A 23244-nucleotide genomic window follows, 5' to 3' on the forward strand; every position below is an offset into this window, starting at 1 on the left:
GAGTGACATGAAAAGACGTGGTTTTCCCTCAGTGTGCTGTAGATACTCTACCTGTATCATATAAACAGGGATCTCCTTGACTATGAAAGATATCTGGAGAGGATTATACTGAGAAAATTATTAAGATGTAGACAAGAAAGAAGGCCTTGATGATTTTTTCCTCTGATTTAATATAAATCTGCTTTCCTGATTATAAAATATGTGCACTGAAGGAAATTTAGAAAATACAGAAAAACACATAAAAGAAGAAAATCAACTTAAACTTACTATCCAGGGATAATGTTTTTCTGTTTGTTTGTTTGTTTTGAGATGGAATCTCGCTCTGTTGCCCAGGTTGGAATGCAGTGGTGCCATCTCAGCTCTACCTCCCGGGTTCACGCCGTTCTCCTGCCTCAGCCTCCTGAGCAGTTGGGACTACAGGCGCCCGCCACCATGCCTGGCTAATTTTTTGTATTTTTAGTAGAGACGGGGTTTCACTGGGTTAGCCAGGATGGTCTGTATCACCTGACCTCATGATCCACCCACCTCGGCCTCCCACCACGCCTCACAGGCGTGAGCCACCGCACCCGGCCATGGATAACGTTGTTATTAACATAATGGAGTGTTCTTTCTAGTCATTTTTCTTTCTTGTTTTTGTTTCTCATCAATACAAATAAACACGTTATCGACACCGAGTATATGATTCTAATTGAATCAGAATTGGAAGACATTTAAAGGGAAACATAATTGGGGTGTTTTATTCAATATTTTATACAATTTGTGTGTGTGTGTGTGTGCGGTATTTATTTCAAATGTTTGCTAAAACAGCACTGTTATTTCTCAGGACAAGAGCAAAGATCACCCCCTGCAGAAGCTTGGGAACTATGTACAGAACTTTATAGAACAGAGGCCATACTTTAGCTTAAGCCTGTCTGCTGGCCAGAGAATGGAATTCTTCGTGGACTCAAGGAACAAAAGGAAACTAGGCAGGGAGAGGGAAGAAAAGTGCCCATCTGAATCAAACTTCAGCTACCATCAGGGCATATCTTGTGGTGGTCACAGATTGTAGGCTGTTTTCTGGAAGATTCGGGTTCGGCACAGGATTCCATTTGTCTACTTGGCTACACCCCTGGCTGAGGTGCCATGAGGTCAATGTCACTCAAGTTCCTGGCCAGCCAAACTCCCGCAGCAAAGAGTCCCAAATTTAGTATCAAGTTCCTCCGGAAGTCATTCCTATCTGTGGCAAAGCGGTAGACACCCCGAAGCCAATCTCCCACGTTGTCTGGTATTTCGGGAGTTTCATTAGCCGAGCCAGCAGCGCTCACCGGGACCCCGCTGGAAGCCATAGTAGCTTTATACAACTTTTAATGCATCCGGTAATTCAGGCAGGAGCCAGCTTCTTCATTGATTTATCTGGTACTTTCATATTTTACAAATTTGGGTTCATTGTACATACAGGTTGTTATCATGCTTTTAAATTTAACATTTTAATGATTATTTTCCCCATATCATGTAATCTTCAAAATTTGACTTAACTGCTGTGTACTATTCCATCAAAGAGAGAGATTGTTATTTATTCAACCATTCTTCCATTGTTACATATTTAGATTGTTTCCATTTTTATTATCATCCTGTATTGCAGTTGACTAAACATCTAGCTATAAATCTTTTTTGTTCTGATTATTTCCTAAGGGTAAATTCATGTAAGTAGGAGTTTGGGATCAATGGATAGGATATAACATTTTAAATGTTTTTAGTTGGTATTACAAAATTGTCCTCCAGTGGTTCCAATGTACATTTCCATCTCTCAGATTATTTTAATTAAAAGCAACAATGAGATCATCAAACACAAGGTCCCAAGTAAAGACTTGAATGAATTATCTAGTTTGAATGATTACACTGAACAATAAAGAAAACAACTTCCAAATATTGACTTTAGTGGAAACAACACTCCAATGGGAAGAGGTGGACACTAATTGCTTACCCTATGAACTGGATCATATTTATGATTTTATTTAACCTTTTCAAAAAGCCTCTGAGAAATAAGCTAATGTTTATTGAGCACCTTCCTCTCCCAGTCTCTCTCCTGGATTCTATATGTACCTTCCATCTTGAATCCCCATAACGACCTTGTGCTATATAGGTTCAATTATCTCCATTTTATAGATAAGGAAAATTAAGTAACATGCCTGAGATCCCAAGCAACTAAATGGTGGTAAGAATCCCAAACCCAAGATTTTTCCAGTGCAACACACTACTACACAACTATTTCATGAATTGCAGGCTACTTCTTGGAGTAAAAAAACTGTTTAGAAAATGCCAGAATTTTGTCTAGCCATTAAGAAATATTTTATGGGCTTTCCAAAGAGTGTTTTTCTTTTTTTGAAGGAGACATTCAAGTACATTCCAAGAATTAAGGTAACTTACTAATTCTAACTAATGTAAGAGTTTAAGGATATTATATACAGGAAGAGAATGGAGTTCTGATGTATGGGTTAAGATTAAAAATGAGATACCGGCCAGGCTCAGTGGCTCACGCTTGTAACCCCAGGACTTTGGGAGGGTGAGGTGGGCAGATCACGAGGTCAGGAGTTTGACACCAGCCTGACCAACATGGTGAAACCCCGTCTCTACTAAAAATACAAAAATTAGCCAGGCGTGGTGGTGCGCGCCTATAATCCCAGCTACTCAGGAGGCTGAGGCAGAAGAGTCGCTTGAACTGGGGAGGTGGAGGTTGCCGTGAGCTGAGATCATGCCACTGCACTCCAGCCTGGGCGCAGAGCAAGACTCCATCTCAAAAACAAAACAAAACCAAAAAATGAGATACCAAAATTCACAGTTTTAACAATAATTAGTAAATTGGCATTTGTACACGTAACTATTCTCAAAGCTTATATTTGGATAAAGACATTTTATCTTGATAAACAACACTGGAAAGGAGATATTCATGAACTCAACTTTCTGCTTTAAAATTCAAGCTCTGGAGTGTATAAAGTGCCTATTTATTAAGACGCTATCTCAATACAATTTCAAAATGCATCACATAATCCATTAATTTATAATTAGGAAAATTAGCCCTCATTTGTTCTTGACTGGGCCATTAACTAGTTATCTGAGTTGGCTTACCTTTCTATGCTGGGTATTGCAAGGACTGCTGGAGAAGAAATGTGCCCAGTTGCTCTAAAATATTTGTTGACTGAAGGAAGAATGATGAATGAAAGTATAAGATTGACCTATGCAACAATTAGTAGAAACAATGCAAGACAGCATATAATTAAACCCTAAATTGCATGGTTCAGGCAGAATTACAGGTGAGCCTGGTATGGTGCCATCTATTCCTTATACAAGTTGAACCGGCTGGGACTGACTTCTCTAGCCCCGGGCTGTCAATTCAGGCATTCCTACTGGCCATATGTTCTGTTGACTTTTAGGAATTAATCACCAGATCCCCACAAGCCTCCCTATGGACAAGTGTACCCTAGGGGGAGAATGATATTTTATTTATTTATTTAGAGACAGGGTCTCACTCTGTCACCCAGGCTGGAGTGCAGTGGTGTGATCTTGGCTCACTGCAATCTCTGCCTCAGCCACCTGAGTAGCTGGGATTACAGGCACACACCACCATGCCCAGTTGATTGTTTTTTTTTGTTTTTTTGTTTTTTTTAGATAGAGTCTTGCTCTGTCGCCCAGGCTGGAGTGCAGTGGCGTGATTTCGGCTCACTGCAAACTCTGCCTCCCAGGTTCACGCCATTCTCCTGCCTCAGCCTCCTGAGTAGCTGGGACTACAGGTGCCCACCACCAGGCTGGCTAATTTTTTGTATTTTCAGTAGAGACGGTGTTTCTCCAAGTTGGCCAGGCTGGTCTTGAACTCCTGGCCTCAACTGGTCCACCTGCCTTGTCCTCCGAAAGTGCTGGGACTACAGGCGTGAGCCACTGTGCCTGGCCGAGAATGAGATTTTTTTAAAAAAGAATATTGTGGAATCAAGACAAACCTGGGTTTGAATCCAGTCTTAAATAAGCTGCATGAGCTCAGACAAATGAATTACATCTCTAAATCCTAGTTGCTGTGAATATTGGAAATAATATATGTGCATTATTTCTCTCTGTCTCTCTGTGTCTCTCTCTCGCTCTACATATATATATTATATGTTATATATGTATGTTCTACATATATACATATATATAAACCCTTGGTAGGCACTCAATGAACGGGAGGTATAATAGTAAAAGTTTGAGTGAGAGGTGAAGCTGGGATAGAGAAATGAAAAATAGAATAGTCCAAGGCCACTTCTGTGTACTTGATTTTGCGCAGTCCTGAAGCCCTAGACAAATAGAATCTGTTGACACTGAATTCCACGTGAGATCACTTTTCCAAGATACCAGATTCTTTAAAGTAAGCACAGCCCCCTTTTGTCTTCCATGAAACCCCCACCTTCCTCATCTCCCGCTGTCTGCTCTTCCCCCACCCCTTCACTTGTTAGGCTGAGAAAGCTGGATTCTGGAGCTGCCCAGACTCCAGCTGTTTGATATTGTGCAGTGACGGCAGCAAAGAGGGCAGGGGCACGAGATTCCAGATGAAAGCAAAAACTCAAAGAGAACTGGACTCAGAGCTTTGATACCAAACTCAGTGGGTAACAGCCTCCGTTAAATTTGTTCAGTCAGCCATTTAAGAGGGAAGAAGTGTCTCACACATCTTGTAAGGGTTTTTAGCAACGAGATGCTTCGACAGAGGGGAATCCATATTCTGGGGACTGAACCGGGCAGAATCTAGTGCCAAAGCTGCCACTGCAAGCTTTGAGGCAGGTATCATGCTGTCTTGTTTTGTTCTACATGTGTTATTTTCTTTCTCCTTCATAAGATACCTGTGATTCTCTGAGACTTTTGGCCACAGCATCAGGAAACTTAACTATGCCTGACCCTATTCCACCCTACCCCACTTCTTCAAGTCCTCCACTGACAAGCAGAATTTAACAGGGAGGCCCAAGCTGCTCTGCAGTCCTAGTCATGGAGGGAAGGTTGACCGGCCTCCCTGGACAGTGGTTGGAAGGTTTCTGTGGACCTGCAGGCAGAACCATAAGGAAGGGAGAGGAATTGACAAGAATATAGATTCTGGGGCTGGTGGTGTTGTAGGAGCCTCCCTGCCACCTCTCCCATTGAGAATGAGAAACCGGTTGTATATTCTTTGGCTTTTATTTGTTGAATTCATCAACTAGAAAATGGAATTGTTAGAGGCTTGGTGGTCCCAATGCCTTGCATATGAAACTGTGCCTGAGATAAGGAAGGACTAAGAAAGTTAATCTCACAGTTCACTGATTCCTAATTATTTAAAAAGCAATATCTATAGGCCTTGTCCTTGTTTATCCAGGAGAGCTGAAGATGGGATCATTCATGTCCTTGCCTTTCTTTGATGGCTCCCCACTTCCTTTGATATAAGGCACAAGTGCTCCCTGCTCTGTGGTCTGGTCCAGCTCAACTCTCCAGGCTGGCTCCTCAGGGCCCCACCAAACTGTATCTTGTGCTCCAGCATCTCCTTGCCCTACCTCAAAGGACCACAATTCATCGTGCTTTCCAGCTGCCCACTTTATTTCCTTCTGACTTAAACATTTTATCCTCTTTTCTACTCATCAAACTCCTTCTTACTCTTTAAGACTTCTCTAACATCACCTCTTCTAGGAAGACTTACTCAAACCTTCCCTTCCCAAGTCTGATTGCCCTCCAATGAAACCCTTTTTTGCCTTTGGTATCTACCATGAGCATTGTAGTTATAATTGTGGATCTATCTGTCTTCTTGCTGGAATATCCTCAAGTACAAAGGCAATCTGTTCCATCTTTGTATCTTCATGTTTGGCATGATACATGGCACATGGTGGATGCCCAATATATAAATATATCAAGTGGATGAATGATTAACAAAATCAAGTATCCCTATTATAGCCGTTGAAGCCTAATGGATCTACATGATCTGAAATGTTGAAAGAATACCAATAACTGATACTGGGCCTGAGGTGGAATCACAGTTTTAAAACTAAATACCAGGCCCTTGCCTAAAGCAGATGAAGCCTGGTTTGTCTTAGCTATAAAGCTGTATGTATACAGTATTTTGCGTTTAGATGCTAATGGTATGTTTGAAATGACAACGTATGACTGACTTTGTTTTTTAGTTTTTATTTGAGATAATTATAGAGTCACACGAGTCACAAGAAACAATACAGAGGGATTCTGTATGCCTTTCATCCAGTTCCTCCGACTATAGCACAATAGCTAACCTAACTGTAGTACAATATCTTAAACAAATGACACTGATAAACTCATCAGCCATATTCATATTTTGCCAGTTTTACATGCACACGTATTTGTGAGTGGTTGTATGTTTTCAAACTAATTTGTGGACCTAAAGCAGTCTATGGATTCAATACAACCCCTATCAAAATCCCAATGGCATTTTAAAAAATAGAAATAGAACCATCTTAAAAATCATATGGAATCTCAAGAAACCCTGAATAGCCAAAAGAATCTTGAAAAAGAACAAAGTCAGAAGGCTCACACTCCTTGCCTTCAAAACACACTACAAAGCAATAGCAGTTAAGGGGATGTTGTACTATTATAAAGATACATATGTAGACCAACGCAGTAGAATAGATAGCCTAGAAACAAACCATTGTATATGTGGCTGAATGATGTTCAACAAGAGTGCCAAGACTGCTCTATGGGGAAAGGACAGTGTCTTCATCAAATCGTGATGGGAAAATTGGATATCCACATGCAAAAGAATGAAGTTGGACACTTGCCTTACACCATTACAGAAAATTAACTCAAAGTTATTAAAGACCTGAAACTAAGACCTGAAACTATTAAGTTCCTAGAAGAAAACATACAAGAAAAACTACAGGAGATTAGATTTAGCAACAATTTCTTGACTATGACATTGAGAAGACAGGGAATAAAATTTAAAAATAGGCAAAGGGGACTACATCAAACTTAAAAACTTCTGCACAACAAAGGAAACAATCGACAGAGTGAAAAGCAGCCTATAGATTGGTAGAAAATAATTGCAAGTTATATATCTGATAAGGGGTTAATATCCAGAATATTTAAGAAAGTTTAACTCAACAACAGAAAACCAAATAACCTGATTTAAAAGTGGACAAAAGATTTGAGTAGGCATTTACCCAAAGAAGATATGTAAATAGTCAATAAACATATGAAAAGATGCTCAACATCACTAATAATCAGGGAAATCCAAATCAAAGCCACAATGCAATATTACAAGTTGGCAACTCTCAAAAAAACAAAACAAAAAAAAGAACCCAAATTAAGTGTTGATAAGGATTCAGAGAAGTTGGAACCCTTGCACACTGTTGGTGGGAATTCAAAGTGGTACAGTCATTAAGGAAAACAGTATGAAGGTTCCTCAAAAAATTAAAAATAGAACTACTGTACGATCCAGCAATCCCATTTCTGGGTATATATCCAAAAGAATTGAAATCAAGATCTTGAAAAAGAATTAAAATCAGGATCTTGACGAGATGTCTGTACTCCCATGTTCACTGCAGCACTATGCACAATAACCAAGAGGTAGAAGCAATCCAGATGTCCATAGACAAATGAGTAGATAAAGAAGATGTGATATATCCATACAAAAATGAAATAGTATGCAGCCTTTAAAAAGAAGGAAATCCTTTCGCATGCTACAACATGGATTAATCTGAAGGACATTATGCTGACAAAATGAACCAGTCACAAAAGGACAAATACTATGTGGTCCCACTCATATGAAGTATCTAAAGTAGTCAGAATCATAGAGACAGAAAGTAGAAAGGTGGTTACCAGGGACTGGGATTAGGGTATAGGGGGAAATAGTTTTTAGGGGGTTTAGAGTTTCAGTGTTGCAAGATAAAAATGTTCTAGAGATCTATTGCAAAATAATGTGAATATATTTAACAGAGTTTCAGTGTTGCAAGATAAAAATATTTTAGAGATCTATTGCATAATAATGTGAATATATTTAACACTACTGAACCATACACTTAAAAATGGTTGACAAATTTAATGTTACTTTTTTACTGCAATAAAAAAATAATTTGTAACTTATTGTGTAGGTGCAGACCATCCCCAGAACAGCCACAATTGATAAGAATCAGGATCATGCTCAGTTGACCCCATAAAAGAATGACTTGAGTCTCTCCCAGAAAACCTACAGCAATAGAATTTGTCCCTGACCTATTCTCTGCTTTATACCCTCTTTGACCTCACTGTAGAATGTCTGATTCTTCTTTTGATGGGACAAGAAAGGATCTCATTTCTGAAAGATACATATGAGTTAGAATAATTCCATCCACCCTATCTTTTGTCATCAGTCAACACCAAGCGTTGCTTACATGATTTGCAGGGTGTAAAATAATAATGCAGGGTCCCAGAACAGTTAGAATAATTCCATCCACCCTATTTTTTGTCATCAGTCAACACCAAGCGTTGCTTACATGATTTGCAGGGTGTAAAATAATAATGCAGGGTCCCAGAAGGAGTAGAGAAGTCAATCTCCATTTCTCATAACCCATAGAGGAGAGGTGACCCCCAAGGGATTGTAACCTCCAGACTGAGACATGCTAAGGGGTAGGCTAGAGGTCCCTGCCAAGTCACTGGCTGAACATGCCTGAGGGCTGACAGCTTAGGGTGGGAGCAGCCACTGCCTTGCCCTTTCTTTGAGGTGAATGGGGTACATACCTTACCCTGAACCTCCTCATGCTTACATCCAGGACCCTGCCAGTGGCAGAGGGTGACTGAAGTCATGGAGTGGGAGTGGAAAGGGAGAGATCGGGGAGGCCAGGGCACCAGGGGTCAAGGGAGTGAGAGGTTGAGAACCTGTCCCAGGGAGGAGAGAGGCAGGGGCAGGCAGGACCACAGGAGCTGAGGCTCCAAACCTTCAGTGAATGTTCTATGATCTCATAGAATTTCACTTCCACAATACAAATTCAAAGAAAAGTTCATTAAAAATTTCACAATGGAATCTCCAGAAATTAAAATTGAGTGCAGGGCCCTTCTGAGTGCAAGGCTCTGTGCAACTGCATTGGCTGCACAACTTATGATGCATGAGCCTGCTGGACATACCAAACTCAAACCTATCTGAAATTGTAACCCTCTACATTCCTTGGGACTGGGATCCTCTCCTTTCTTCTCCAGTATGGCCTAGGAATGATGGGAGTGAACAGTGAAACTTTCTTATATTTGACCCCTCCTCAATGAATTTGTGTAATATTAGCAAAGCCCTACTTATTTAGAAGAAAAACTATGTGCTTCTCTCACCATGTCTGATGTTTAAAAACAAAATAACCTTAAATCAAACAGCCTTAGTAACAACAGGATTATCTAGCTGTCTGAGAGAGAAACTTGGGAATCATCCTTGACACCTTCTTTCTCTTCATTCTTCACAGGTAATTGTCATCACTACCTCCTATAGTGCCACATCCTAGATCTCTCCAGAATCTATTACCTGAGCTCAGTCTCTTCTGTAATTGTCCTAGTCCAGACCTTCATCATTTCTTACATGGAATATTACAAAAGCCTCTTGATTAATCTCCCTGCCTCCCATCTGCCTCCCTCATTGGTCCATTTGCACTTTCCTGATGGAGACATCTCTAGAAATGGCAACTTTGATGATGTTATATACTTACCCCTAAAATTATCCACTGACATCATTGACCACTTTTAGGATGAAATCAAACTCCTTAGCAAAGCACACTAACCCTTTCACACTGATCTCTGTAAGTGCTGCCCCAATGTGGTCTCCAACCACTTCCCCACTTGACTCCATTCCTTTCCTCACCATACAGAACTTCTTAGGGATATTCCAGGATAATTAGTCTCTAGGCCTTTGTGTATGTGGAGCTCTTACTTAGCTAGTTAGTTCCTCTGATCTCTTTGCCCACTGGACCTTCCCAGCATGAGGGATGACTATTACCCGAGGACCCCTATCACTTGATGTTTACCCTTATCAAAGCACTCTCTGCACTGATCTATAATTATTTCAGGCTATCACATTTCTCAACTGGGAGGATGCCATTTCCATGTGGTATATCTTCAATTTTCCTGACCTTTTGTGAAACCCATGGAGAGGGCCTGGATCTTAATAACCATTGTAATTCTAATGCCTTGACAAACTTCTAGAATATGGTAGGCAATAGGTAGATGTTTGCTGGGTAGAAAAGAGAAAGGGAGGACGAATCAGCCAGCTGCCATCTATAACACTTCTCTTTTTCCTAGCCCTTGAGATTTCACACATCCTCCCTCACCAGTTAGTTGATGTCTTAAGAGTTGATATAGATTGGCGGTACAGCCAGTGTAATCGATTATGCAGACACAGTTGCCTAGGTGATAGAAAGTAATGATTTGACCCAATGTGAGTGGTGGCTTTATACAGACATAGCTCAGCTCCTCCTCTTCACATGAAACACAGAAACGCAGACACTTGTCTTCCTCAAGAATAACCAGTTCAAAAGATTACCACAGGCACTTTGAAAAATAAGTGGAAGTGGCTAAAGATTTACAAGAAAAAGTTCCAGTGTTATGGACTTAGAAAAACAACTTAAAATTGTATAATATACACTTGTCAAAACCCATAGCACTATACTCCACAAAGAGAAAATTTTACTGTATGTAATTTTTAATAATAATTAGAATGGAGGGAGAGGACTCAAAATGGAATTCAAACTGTAACAATTAAACCCAACTATATTACAAATTATTAACACAACTGTAATGTAGGGAGTGGAGAAGAAAAAACTAAGTTACTTTGGAAAACAGTATTTTGACTGGATACTGTGAGGCTAAACAACTACTATACTCTAGTAAACTTATTTCTAAAAGGGGTACTGATTAGTAATCCTGAAACTACTTTGTGTGTATACTAGAGTTGAACTAATAATTAAATATTTTGTCAATAATGAAAGCCAAGTTTCTCACTATCCAAGAAAGAAGTTACAAATAAGGCAAGGGAAAAGGCTAGAATGAATTCTGGTGTCATATTAGAGTCAGAGATATCAGTATGAAGTCATGGTTTTAAAAGTATATGTACAAAAAATACAGATGTATGCATGTACCTAGTACAATCCTAGTATTCATACAAATATTTCCTAGTTCTGTCTACTGACAGGACTTAAAAACAGTGACACCCCAGTAGCAGTGAACACACCCAGCACTCAAATCTTGGTTTCTACATACTCCAATTAAAAAAGAAATAAGGATACTTGGAAAAGTGTTTGATTCCAGGGTTGGGGTAGAGCCAGGAGTATCTTGTGATGCCCAAAAAGGAAGGAAGTACTCAAAAAAGGATGGGGACAGCTATCAAAAGGGTAAAAGAGCCCACTTGTAGCCAAAGAACAACAATAAAATAAGTAACAACAGTATTATGACCCATAGAACACAATAAACATTCAGGAATCTATACTGATATAAATAAATAATTGGATAAATAAAATAGAATGGCAACTCTTCCTTAAAGAAGACTTTCAAATAATAAATGTAGAAGGAGTTAGGGAAGTAGAAAATATTTATTAGAATACTACAGCAGTAATTTTTCAAGATCCATTGATTAATGCTAAAATTAGTGGTCTCAAAATATCACCCCCAAGATATTTACTAATCACAAAGCTTAAAAAAGAATTATGTTTATGATGAAGAAACACAACAGATAGCACCTTAACCACATGACCAATGTTAACATCACTAGTAATAAGACATATTAGCCAGGCTTGGTGGCGTGCACCTGTAGTCCCAGCTATTCAGGAGGCTGAAGCAGGAGGACTGCTTGGGCTCAGGAGTACAATGTTACAGTGAGCTATGATCATGCCATTGCACTCTAGCCTGGGCAATAGAGTGAGATCCTGTCTCTGAAAATAAAACAAACAAACAATAACAACAACAACAACACACCAAAGACATATTGACTTTAGGTACTGTTAGTAAGATGCACTGAGAAGGGCTTATCATTTCTGTGGTATTCTTGCTTCAAAGTGGACAACATTAGCTATACTACAATTGAGTGACATTCTGCAAAATAACTCACCAATACACTTCAGAAGTGTCAAGGTCAGGAAAAGAAACTTTTCATAGATTGAGAAGATCAAGGAGATATGATGACTGAATACATCATGGGATCCTGGATTGAATCCTAGAACAGAAGAAGTATGTTAATAAAAAAGCTGGTAAAATCCAAAGAAAGTCCATAGTTTAGTTAATAGTATTGTAATGGTAACAATTTCTTAGTTTTGATTATTCGATTTGGTTGTTAAAGATAATAACAATAGGGAAACTGGGTGAAGGGCATAGGGCAACTCACTGTACTATATTTGCAACTTTTCTGTCTAAAATTACTTAGAATACAAAGTTGAAAAAAATGAATGGGGACCATGCTGTTAAAAAGGGGAGATTGAAACAAGAAAGAAGAAGGGCAAAGGCATGTATGAAATTTTCTGAGAGAGGACAAAACGCACTGTAAGAACAGAGGTCACAAAGGCTCAACATAACAGAAAGGCGGAAAATTAAAAAAAAAAAAAAAGTGCAGAAAACTCAAGCAGAAAAGTCACCATTTCTCATTTGAAATCACTCATCTAAAAACCGGAGGACCATTCAAGCAGCCATGGGCTAGTGCTGACCTACAACATGTTAAGGCTCAACCCAGAGCTATGAACATCACATCCAGGACTTGCTCAGGATGTTTCAAAAGAAGTGAGTGCTGGGCCAGGTTGGGAGTCGCCTGGACAGTCTGCTGGTGGCTTGTATGTCAGAGACCTCACAGACATCCCAAATAGAGAGATCAACTTCTAGAGCTGCCTCTATGAGTTTGGAAATAATCCAGAGGGGTTAGTATTTTTGGTCTGACTATTGAATGGCATCTATTATTATGGTGAAGGTGTCCATGTCACTGGGTGTGCAAGGATCGAGATGCTGGGATGTTCTTCCTATGCAGAGCTCACATGAATTCTACTGCATTTTCTTAGACATATTAAGGTATGCACATCTTACAAGGTTGAGAGACATTCTACCTCTAAGATGACTTGGAACATCTCTTATTGTCTTTTAGAGCTAACTTTATATTTTAATTATAGGCAATCTTGTTTTCAGAGTTTTGAGAGATACTTTAAGTACAAAGTATTTGGACAAGCAGCCCCAACAAGTGATAGTCTAGCCATCACTAACTGTACAATCTAGTCAACCACCAATGCATACATGATGCCGGTTACCCCACCCACCTCATCCGCTGTCGTGGGCATTTGAAATGAACACAATGTTGAGGCCACTAGCAGTAGAGCACAGCTGTAGCATACTGTGGAGTTGGGAGGATGATATCTGACATATCCTCATTCCCATTGACTTCCAGGGTTCCTTTAGCAATTATGGATCTTAGGATCAGAAGACCTGAGACTGGCTTTTGCCCCACAATTTCTCACTGCGTGGCTTTAAACATGTCATGAAGCTTACAGTTTGTTTTCTCATCTGTAAAGTGAGGATAATGATAACAGCTAGCTCACAAGATTATTTTGAGAATCAAAGGTGTTATTACATGAGAAAGTGTTTATTAAAGACTAAAACACATTATAAATATGAATTTTAATTTCATTGTCCCAATACAATGAAACATACGGCATTTTTAAATGTAGAAAGAACCCCACAAGGCATAAATTTTTAGAAACAAATAATTTTAGTTAAAAAACCCACTTTTTAAAAAATCTGAAACATATTTTCCGGCACTTGGCCGCATAATCAGATGTTGGAATCAGCAATTCTTTTCTATAGTGTCCTTAGCAGTGTGAGCCCAGTTTGGTTGCCAGACCCATAAAAACAGAAAGCTGTTGATCATTAGTCTGTGTAAAACACAGCACTTGGGCATCTCACTTGGAACTTGCTTTTTAACTTGTTTCAAGAGGTGGCGCTTAGAACTGAAGAGAGTATTCTATGCCTGAATGAGTGCACCAAAACACCAGGCCTGACTGGGGTGTGGGCACCCACTTATGTGTGCAACTGCCTTTTTACCTAATTAATCCTCTCCCTGCAAGCCTGAACTCGGCCTGTGAACTTCACATTCCACTGGTAACTGGAACTCTGGATCCTACAAAACCTGGAGGCTTTCATGAAATGTTATTTGTTCAGGGCCCTTGAAGCAATGATATCTAATGGAGCAGAAGCAAAGAGAAAATGACCTGAGCTTTAGTAAAGAACGCGGTTGATTTCCATCACAGATCTGGCTCTGTCTCTACCCTGCTTAGAAACCTTGGAGGGCTCCCTTCCTGGACAGACTCCAAAGTCTTCTCAACCAACCCTGGGCTCATTTTTCCACGCACTCATGCCACTCACCCCCCTTTCTCTGCCCTCCAATCTCTGTGCTTGTGCTTCCCAATGTATAGCTTGAAACAAAATAAACTGGCAGGGCTTGTTTAAAATGCAGATGCCATTGCTGAACTTCAGGGCTACCGAATCAGAATTTCTGGGTGTAGAGACCTCAGGAATCTGCATGTCAAAACTAGTTCGTCCAGCAAATCTTGGGAGACAATGACCTGGCCACAGTTAACCACTTATCTGTTCCTTAAATTCAGCATGCATTTTATTCCTCTGTACTTCTGCCTGCCTTTTCTTTTCCTCTCCACAAACTCACTAAGCTTCCTTTATTGAGTAACTTCTGCGTACCAAATGCAGGCAGTCCATTGAGGCTTCAAGGCCCAGCTCTTATTTATGGCTTCGCTGGTACCTTTCCTGATTCTTCTCAATACAAAATTAACTGAGCACCTACTAAGCATCAGGTATGCAGAGAGGACATAGACACGAACTAGATTTTTTCTTTGTCCCCAAGATGCTCACTCAGAGTGACAGAGACCTTAAGAATCTGTGCCTCTACTCTCTCCAATGAGAAGCTAGACTTTCAGAACCATAGCACTGGAAGAGCCTGATGTATCAGCCAATCTAGACAGGGAAACTCTTTGTGCCACTGAGATGAAAACGAACCTTCCTAACTAGAATTCATTGTATGCTAAACTAGTCGTCCTTTTCTTTCCAAAATATCTTTTATTAAGAGAATACCAAAGTGCTTTTCTGGTAGGTTTGAATTGGGTACCAGATTTACTGACAGCAAAATCAAGATTCTGATGTATTAAATATCCTTCTCTAGGCCTTAGAATAGCTTATGGCAGAACTGAGCACATAAGAACTTCTCCAACACGTCATAGCATGGGGCCTGCACATAAAAGGGCTTCAATAATGTGGCCAATGAGTGATCAATTTGCTTTATAAACTTCTAAAAATAGAATGAACCTCCTCTGGCAGTGCCAGCCTGGAGCTTGAGTCTATCTGTGCTGGTGTTGAATGCCTCTCATATTCTGGGACTTTGGATTTACCCTTTTCTGGGTCCCTTTTTTGCTTTCCATTTTAGATTTTTTTTTACTTTAATTTATGCAAATTGTATTTTGCTCCAATTTTTCAAATTAGTTCTTTTGTTTTCTGCCTAGGTCTGCCACTTGATACTTTCAAAGTTTCTTTTTCTCTTCCCACCTTATTTTCTGACTGTCCCTACCCCCTCTGTCTTTCTCCCCTCTTTTTCTCCTCCCCACCCCCTTTCCACCCTGTGGCCCACATCCTGAGTATGAATACAGGCAGGATTAATCCAGCAGGGAACACAACATCTGCGAGCCAGGACAGACAGACGCACTAAAGCGTGCAGTGGTGATAAAAGGCAACTCTGATGGGCTCTGTCAGGAATCCTCAGAAACACTGACGGGAAACATTTGCTAACTCTCTCCTGGCTTCAGGCCCCCGGGCCCCACAACAGGATCATGCCTAGAAAAGCCAAGGGAGAAAAGCAGTGAAACTAGAAAGTCTCTGTGCCTCCCAGCACCCCATGCAAGAAACTTTTCCTCAGAGCCAAAATTCTCTAGATGTTTACCTGAAAGACCCTTGGTTAAAACTGTGAGTGGCCACAAACTTTGATTTATGCCCTAAATCGCTGAAGGAATGCTGTAAAGCCATCTTAGGAGAGAAGACTGACTAACTTACTTCTGCCTTGCAAAGAGAAAGATAAGCAAAAAAAAAAAAAAAAAAAAAAATCCCTTTAGTGCTGTGTCTGGCTCAGTGTCCAAGGATGTGTGCAGATATTTGACACGTGTGTGCATAAACATGGAAACATACATGTGCATTTGGGTTCAGTTCCCCTCCAAGTACATTCAATTAAAAAATGTTTCTTGTCCTATATACGCTACATACCCACGGAGTCTGTGGGTATGTAGGATAAGAAATAATATTTGGCTTGTTACCTAGTAAATTTGGTCTACTAAACACCACAAATTTGCACCCAGGTTGACCCATTAACCAAACAAATAATAATTGCTACCCCTTTGGAGAGGAGGAATGAAGATCAGGATGATTCTCAATATTAATTCATGTTTACTTTACTGTTTATTCCCTTTAGACTTACTCTGTTCCGTAGGCCCATTTCCCATCCTGAAAGTCTCCAAGTGTAGTCACTACTTCTGTTTGGACGGGGATCACTGTCCTTGTATCATCGGGCTGCAGTCTTGTCATTTAACCATAGACCCCACTGGTGTTGTCTGTCTCTGTTTCTTTCTCTTTCTCTCCATAATTTTTGGTTTCTCCACCTTCACTATCCAGGTTGGCAGGGGCCCCAGTCAGACTAATGGCTGGCCCATTAGTCTATTGGAGTCTTCAGGGATAATAGAAGTTAGGTTTCTAAAGCAGCCTTAGTTCAAATGCTAACCACTTCCTGAGAGCCTGAATTTCAGCCTTTCTCATTAGTACTTTAGCACAAAGTAGTTTATCAGATTTAGCTGGCTGATTCTTAGGTGATAATATGTAGGGCTTTAAAGTTTCCCTGGAAAAAATCAAGGTAGCAATAACATTCATTCATTCACCAAATCATTTTCGAATGCTGCCATGTGCCAAGCACTAAATGCAGGGAGCAGAGGTCCACATGGCAAACTTAGAAGGGGTAACTTCTTAAAAAGACAGAAAAGCAAATTCAAATATTTTTCTTGAACAAATAATTCCTGAATTCCTATTTTGTACCAGCCAGTCTGCTTAGTTGTGGAGACACATGGTGAATCGGCAGGCCTCTGTCCTCAGGAAGCTCATATGACTTTCTATAACAGATGCTCTGAGAGAGGCTCAGCCAGTGTTTTGGGAGAGCCTGAATTTCAAGGACCTTGGGAGAGGAATGAGGAGAGGATGCGAAAAATCAAACAAGTCTTCCAGGAGGAAGTAGCACTTTAGCTGTGTTGTGAATAAAGTAAATAAAGAATAAGACTTTACTATAATTAAAACATAAAAAAATTACAGATGTTGGTGTGGATGTGGTGAAAAGGGAACACTTTTACACTGCTGGTGGGAATGTAAAATAGTACAACCACTATGAAAAACAGTATGGAGATCCCCTAAAGAACTAAAAGTAGAACTACTGTTTGATCCAGCAATCCCACTACTGGGTATCTACCCAGAGGAAAATAAGCCATTATATGAAAAAGACACTTGGACACACATATTTAGAGTAGCACAATTTGCAATTGCAAAAATATGGAACCAGCCTAAATGCCCATCAACCAGAGTGGATAAAGAAAATGTGGCATATACATATATCATAGAATACTACTCAGTCATAAAAAGGAACAAAATAATGGTATTTGCAGCAACCTGGATGGAATTGGAGACCACTATTCTAAGTGAAGTAACACTAGAATGAAAAACCAAATACTGTATGTTCTCACTTATAAGCGGGAGCTAAGCTATGAGGGCACAAAGGCATAAGAACGATATAATGGTCTTTGGGGACTCATGGGAATGAGTGGGAGGGGGGTGAGGATTAAAAGACATACACTGCTCGGGTGATAGGTGCACAAAAATCTCAGAAATCACCACTAAAGAATTTTTCCACGCAACCAAACACCACTTGTTCCCCCAATTTATTTATTTTTATTGAAATAAAAATAAATATTTAAAAACATAAAATTTAAAAAATTTTTCAAAAGAAAAGCATAATTTACCAACAAATATATTTACAAATGTCTTGTTTGGTTAAGAGAACATATACCTATTTTAATGTAATTTGCAGATATCTCTCATATTAAAACATTACAACCCAAAAAAAAAAGAATATGACTTTAAGGCTGTGGAGATGGGAGGCAGGGCCATTCTAAGAGGAAGAAGCAGCTGATAAATGACACGGAGACAGGACTTTTGAGGGACAGATTATTGAGAACTTTGAACGCCAGGCAAATTTTAACTTTTCTTTTGTAGTCATTGGAAAGCATTCAGGTTTTTGAGCAGGAAAGTGACATCATTTGATTTATGTTTTACGGAGGATGGTAGAAATATCAAGCTAGAGTGACTTGTTAGGAAGTGATTTGTAATAACCTAGGTGAGATGTGGTGGGAGTCAGAATCAGTTAGTGGAAGTGGGAAGGAAAAGAATAGGTGAATGTGAGAGAGATTAAGCTCTTATTGATATGTGCTGTAGGTAGTGGTAAAATAACGTTTGAGGCTTTAGAGAGTAATTAAGTTAAGATTAAACCTCTAGTTTAAAATGGTTGGTTGAGCACACACATCTATGTCTTCCCTCCTAAAAATTTATTAGTGATTCTAAATAAATAATAAAATGTTATCAATCCTTTTTAACCAAGATGGAAAAGGTGGGGGCATCGGTGCACAAGAGAGTCAATATATTTAGGGAAGACTAAACGTGGACAAAGAAGTAGTGACTGACGTAGCAGAGTGGAAGGGAACTGAGAATACACAGAGAGATGGCTACAGCCAAGAAGGAAGTCGGTCTGTCCTTCCAAGTCCTTCCCGGTGAAGCTCAAGACCTCAAGGGAGAGACCAGGGCCTAGAAAAAGGGAGAATACGGAAATATCTATAGATACAGCAGTCACCATCCATATATCCCTACTGACCATGTGCAAAATGCTGGGCAGTCATGTTACGTACCTGATAATGGAAAGAAAGGAAATCTTCTCTAAATATATAGACTAAAAGATACCAGAATATGCCACCTCAAAATGTGCCTCTTTGGCACATGGGTTACTTTGAACTAAAGACATTTGATGACAGTAGACAAAAACAAAACAAATCAAAAGAGTTTACCTCCCCCTAACTGCCTAAGAATAGAGTACATAATTTTTTCCTTTGGTAAAGAAATCTCTATTTGTAAAGGCATCTCTGTATTAGGAAGAGAGTTGCTCCTGGAGACAACACTTATCACATGACAGACTCTTATCCAGATAACAAGACAACCAATACTTGCCATACATTTTCTCCTCTCATCTTCCCATAAGTTGCCTTCCCCTGCCCAGAGCCCAATACCCCTTTTCCTTTGTTTAGCCTATGATGGTATAAGCCTCAATCTTCTGGCTACCTCTTTGAGTCACATTTTCTTGTTTCTTTTTTTTGAGACAGAGTCTCACTCTGTTGCCCAGGCTGGAGTGAAGTGGCGTGATCTTGGCTCACTGCAACCTCTGCCTCCCGGGTTCAAGTGATTCTCGTACCTCAGTCTCCCAAGTAGCTGGGACTACAGGTGCCCGCCACTACGCCTGGCTAATTTCAGCCACACTTTCCTTCTGAACTCTCATGTCTGCACATACAAACAAAAAAATGTTTTTTCTCCTGTTAATCTGTCTTTTATCAGTTTGATTCAAAGACCTCTGCCATTGAACCTAGGCAGGGAGAGGGAAAAGAATTTTTTCTTCCCTACAAGAGCAAACCATTTGGGTAAAACCAGCCACTATTGTGGTATTGGCACCTCTAGCATTTAGGGATCTCAGGACATGGTGGCCTATTTACCATCCACTCAGCCCAGGAGTGGAAAATCCCTGTTGATCTGCTCCACCAGTGCACAAGAGCTTATGATCAGGCTACCTGTTGCCTCATGTTGAGAAATGAGTGAGGAATCAAACATCTTAAGTCTGTAATATGAAAGAGAAACATGAAGATAAGCTAACATAAAAAGGTGAGAAGTAGAAGGGAATTCAGAGAAGCAAAATAGAACTACAGAAATAAACTACAAGTCCTGTTTTGTTCTGTTAATTTCTCATCTCTGTCTGAGAATGTAATTTGTTATTGTTTAAGCAAAACAAGAAGAGCATTCTATTTTTAAAACACTTAAAACTATGACTGCCTGAAAAAAATACAAAAGTAAATTTATCTTCTGAATTGAAAAGTAAAATAGAGGAAGTCTCCCAGAAAGTATATTTTGAAAGATAAAAATATATAAAAGATGAGAGAAAGGATAAGAAGAGAATTTCACAAAGCTGAGGGACACTAGTCCTCATATTTAAAGGTACTGAGTACCTAGAATGGTGGATGAAAAAGGTGCTCACCGAGAGCTCACTGTATTGTAACACAAAAACATTCTCTCTCACTGTATATCCTCAAATGACATCTTACAAAAAAGTGCACACTAAGTAAACTTTTTGTTTTCTTGGATCTGAAAGTCTCTTTATTCAGCCCTCATACTTGATTGATAGTTTGGCAGGGTATAGAATAGGTTGAAAGTCATTTTTCTCATAACCTGAAAGGATCGCTCCATTGTTCATTATACTTGACTCTTCCATTGAGAGATGTGATGCTACTCTGAGTCTCAATTTTAAGTGTTTAGTTTTTTTCCTGGGAAGCTTTTGGAGTTTTCTATTGAGGTATCTGGATTAGGCTTTGGCTTTAAGGGAATGTCGTGGTTGGTTTGGTCTTCTATCCAGACCACTAAAACTTTCATATCAGCAGTAAGGTTGCTTCATTTTCTTATCATTCATATGTTCTCTGGAGTAACATCTTTAATTTCCTTCAACTTTTTCTTTGCATTTACAATTTGACTATTTGCACAAGAGGCCTAACTTTTGGCCTGTCTTGGCTTTCCATGTGTCCTTCTCACTAAGCTTAATCACTTCTGGATTTTGATTTAAAGTAAGAGATGTTACTCTTCCTTTCAGTTGAACACTTAGAGGCTGTTGTAGAGTTATTAATTGGCCCAATTTCAATATTGTTGTCTCTCAGTGAATAGGGAGACCTGAGGAGAAGGAAAGAGATGGAGGAATGGCTGGTCAGTGAGCATTCAAAATGCATACAATGTTGATTGAGTTGGCCATCTTATATGGGTGCAGCTCAAGGTGCCCCAAAGCAATTACAATAGTAGCAAGAAGGATCATTGATCACAGATCACCACAACAGATATAGTAATAATGAAAAAACTTAAAATATGCAAGAATTACAAAATTTGGCACAGAGACACAGGGTGAGCACAGGCTGTTGGAAAAAGTGGTACCAACAGACTTGTTTGATGCAGGGTTGCCATAAAACTTCAATTTGTAAAAAATGCAATATCTGTAAAGTGCAATAAGAAGGAGCGCAATGGAAGGAAGCATGCTTGTGTATTACAACAGAAGCAAGAGAGTTAATATAGCCTTGAGCAAACTAAATGAATATTCCTAGTCATTTCACGTGAATGCTAGCTATTTTTGATCTTCTTTTCTCACTGGGATTGAAAAGAAGACATTCACCAGATCAGTGACCACATACCGTGTCCTTGCAGCTGTATTAATCTGTTCTAGGAAAAATCTCATGTCTGTCACAGCAGCTACAGTGGGGGTTACTAGTCCTTGCAGGAGTCTACAGTCATTCTTTAGTATTAATTCAGTTTCTGCAGGGGCCAGAATGGTTACAAAAATGTGGATATGATGGGGGATATCACTTCTGTCTCCTTCAGGACTTTAATGGGGGAAAATAGTCTCTGCTCTTCTCCTTTCCCAGGATATATTATGTCTAATTTCCCATATTGGTCTAGCATTGGAGGTGGTTAGAAGAAGGTTCAGAAGTTCCCGTTTGACCTTCTACACTATGATAACCCTACTCAACAGGCCAAGGACCCCATCGGGGGTTGCTCCAACTACAAGCATATCATTTCCAATGATATGCTTAGGCATTGAGGAAATGACCCCGGGTGTATTCACAGACTCAGTGTGCCCACTGTGAGCCATACTTTAGCCAAAACTCCATTTATTACTTGGTTCCCCATTCTAGTGGTGATGCTTTATGTCTCCACGTATCAATTTCTATTTGGACCCTGTGTCCAATAGTACTCAAAATGTCTGAGTACGTCTCTTTCCGCATTGTACAGTCACTGGAGTAAATGACTACACATCGCTTTGGGGAAGAATGAGGGGAATGGACATGTGGTATACTTGCTATGGTATGGCATCTCATGACTCAGTGGGTTCCAGATCTGAAAATCAGCTCAAGTCTGGGAACTGAGCAGATCATGACTTTTTATTGGCATGACTGCCCTCAGCCTCCTGCTCCTCCATTCTAGACTGTTTTTGATGATCTTAAGCAGCATCCTTGGAGGCTGCCCATCTACTTTGCCTCAGGAACACCATGGTTTATGAACCGTCTTTACAGCTCCCTGGTGGGTGAAACCCCCTTGGCTGCCATTCAGCCTTCCTGGTAATTGCAGTCTCCTGGTTTCTGGTGCATAAGTGCCACCACCTGGCTCTATTACTTCAGGCCCCATTAGCTTTGGAATGACATTAACAAGCCCAGCTCTGTGCCTCAGCTACCATCAGCCCTGTCTGTAGGAGACCTTCACAGTGATGCTGGTATCCACTCTCCAGCACATTGTGATAGCCTTGCTGAAAGCTGTGTCCTCTGAGCCTTCCCGAGGACTTTCCCCTGGTGGATGTGTGGCCTCACATAATGTATCCATCCCTGTAAGTCCACTTTCCTTAGCCTCTTTCTTTCCTCCTGAGCATGGGCATTTGTACTCCACTCAGCACAGGCCACCACTTTCTTCCAGCCTCAAAGAGTCACTCCAGATGGAAGTTTTCTTCACTTCCTGGGGTCCTTGCCAAGATGCTAAATCCTATATCCCAAAAAAGTGTCCCAAAGTCAATAAAATCTTGGTAATCCAGTTTTATATTCTAATTCCCTTCATCAAGCACCCTAAAAAAATCTAATCACAGTAATATTCCCTTGGCTCACGGTGGGACATGCCAGCTAATTCTTACAGCTCCTTTTATATATAATCTTGATCCTCCTTTACCAAGCCCAGCACTTCCCTAGCCTGGCTATGCTGGAATTTAACCTAGTTATTGGCGTATCAGTCTGGAGAGAGGAATGGGGAAAGTTCTGGAGAGGGTGCGTCCTCTGGGAAAGGGATATCTGCAGTATCTTCCAGCACAGAGGTAATGTTACCCTCACTAGGAAGCGCTGAGCCACTTCTGCAAACTCCGAA

At 40.1% G+C, this 23244-nt stretch overlaps 2 protein-coding genes across 3 annotated transcripts in view; both read right to left on the bottom strand.

Annotated features, from left to right (window-relative positions):
• The window catches only part of BOC (BOC cell adhesion associated, oncogene regulated), a 247391-nt gene that overhangs the window by 78887 nt on the left and 145260 nt on the right, over nt 1-23244 (bottom strand). For both annotated transcript variants that reach the window (XM_033211258.1, XM_033211264.1), the window contains one exon: nt 12041-12145. The gene's annotated coding sequence lies outside the window, so the exon portion shown is untranslated. The remainder of the gene's footprint in view (nt 1-12040; nt 12146-23244) is intronic.
• LOC117083519 (mitochondrial import receptor subunit TOM6 homolog) lies at nt 771-1350 on the bottom strand. The gene has a single exon (XM_033211279.1). The coding sequence runs from the start codon at nt 1323-1325 to the stop codon at nt 1101-1103; it is 225 nt and encodes a 74-aa protein (XP_033067170.1). The 5' UTR covers nt 1326-1350; the 3' UTR covers nt 771-1100.

Source organism: Trachypithecus francoisi, unplaced genomic scaffold (assembly GCF_009764315.1).
Source record: "Trachypithecus francoisi isolate TF-2019V2 unplaced genomic scaffold, Tfra_2.0 Lachesis_group0, whole genome shotgun sequence".
NCBI lineage: Eukaryota > Metazoa > Chordata > Mammalia > Primates > Cercopithecidae > Trachypithecus > Trachypithecus francoisi.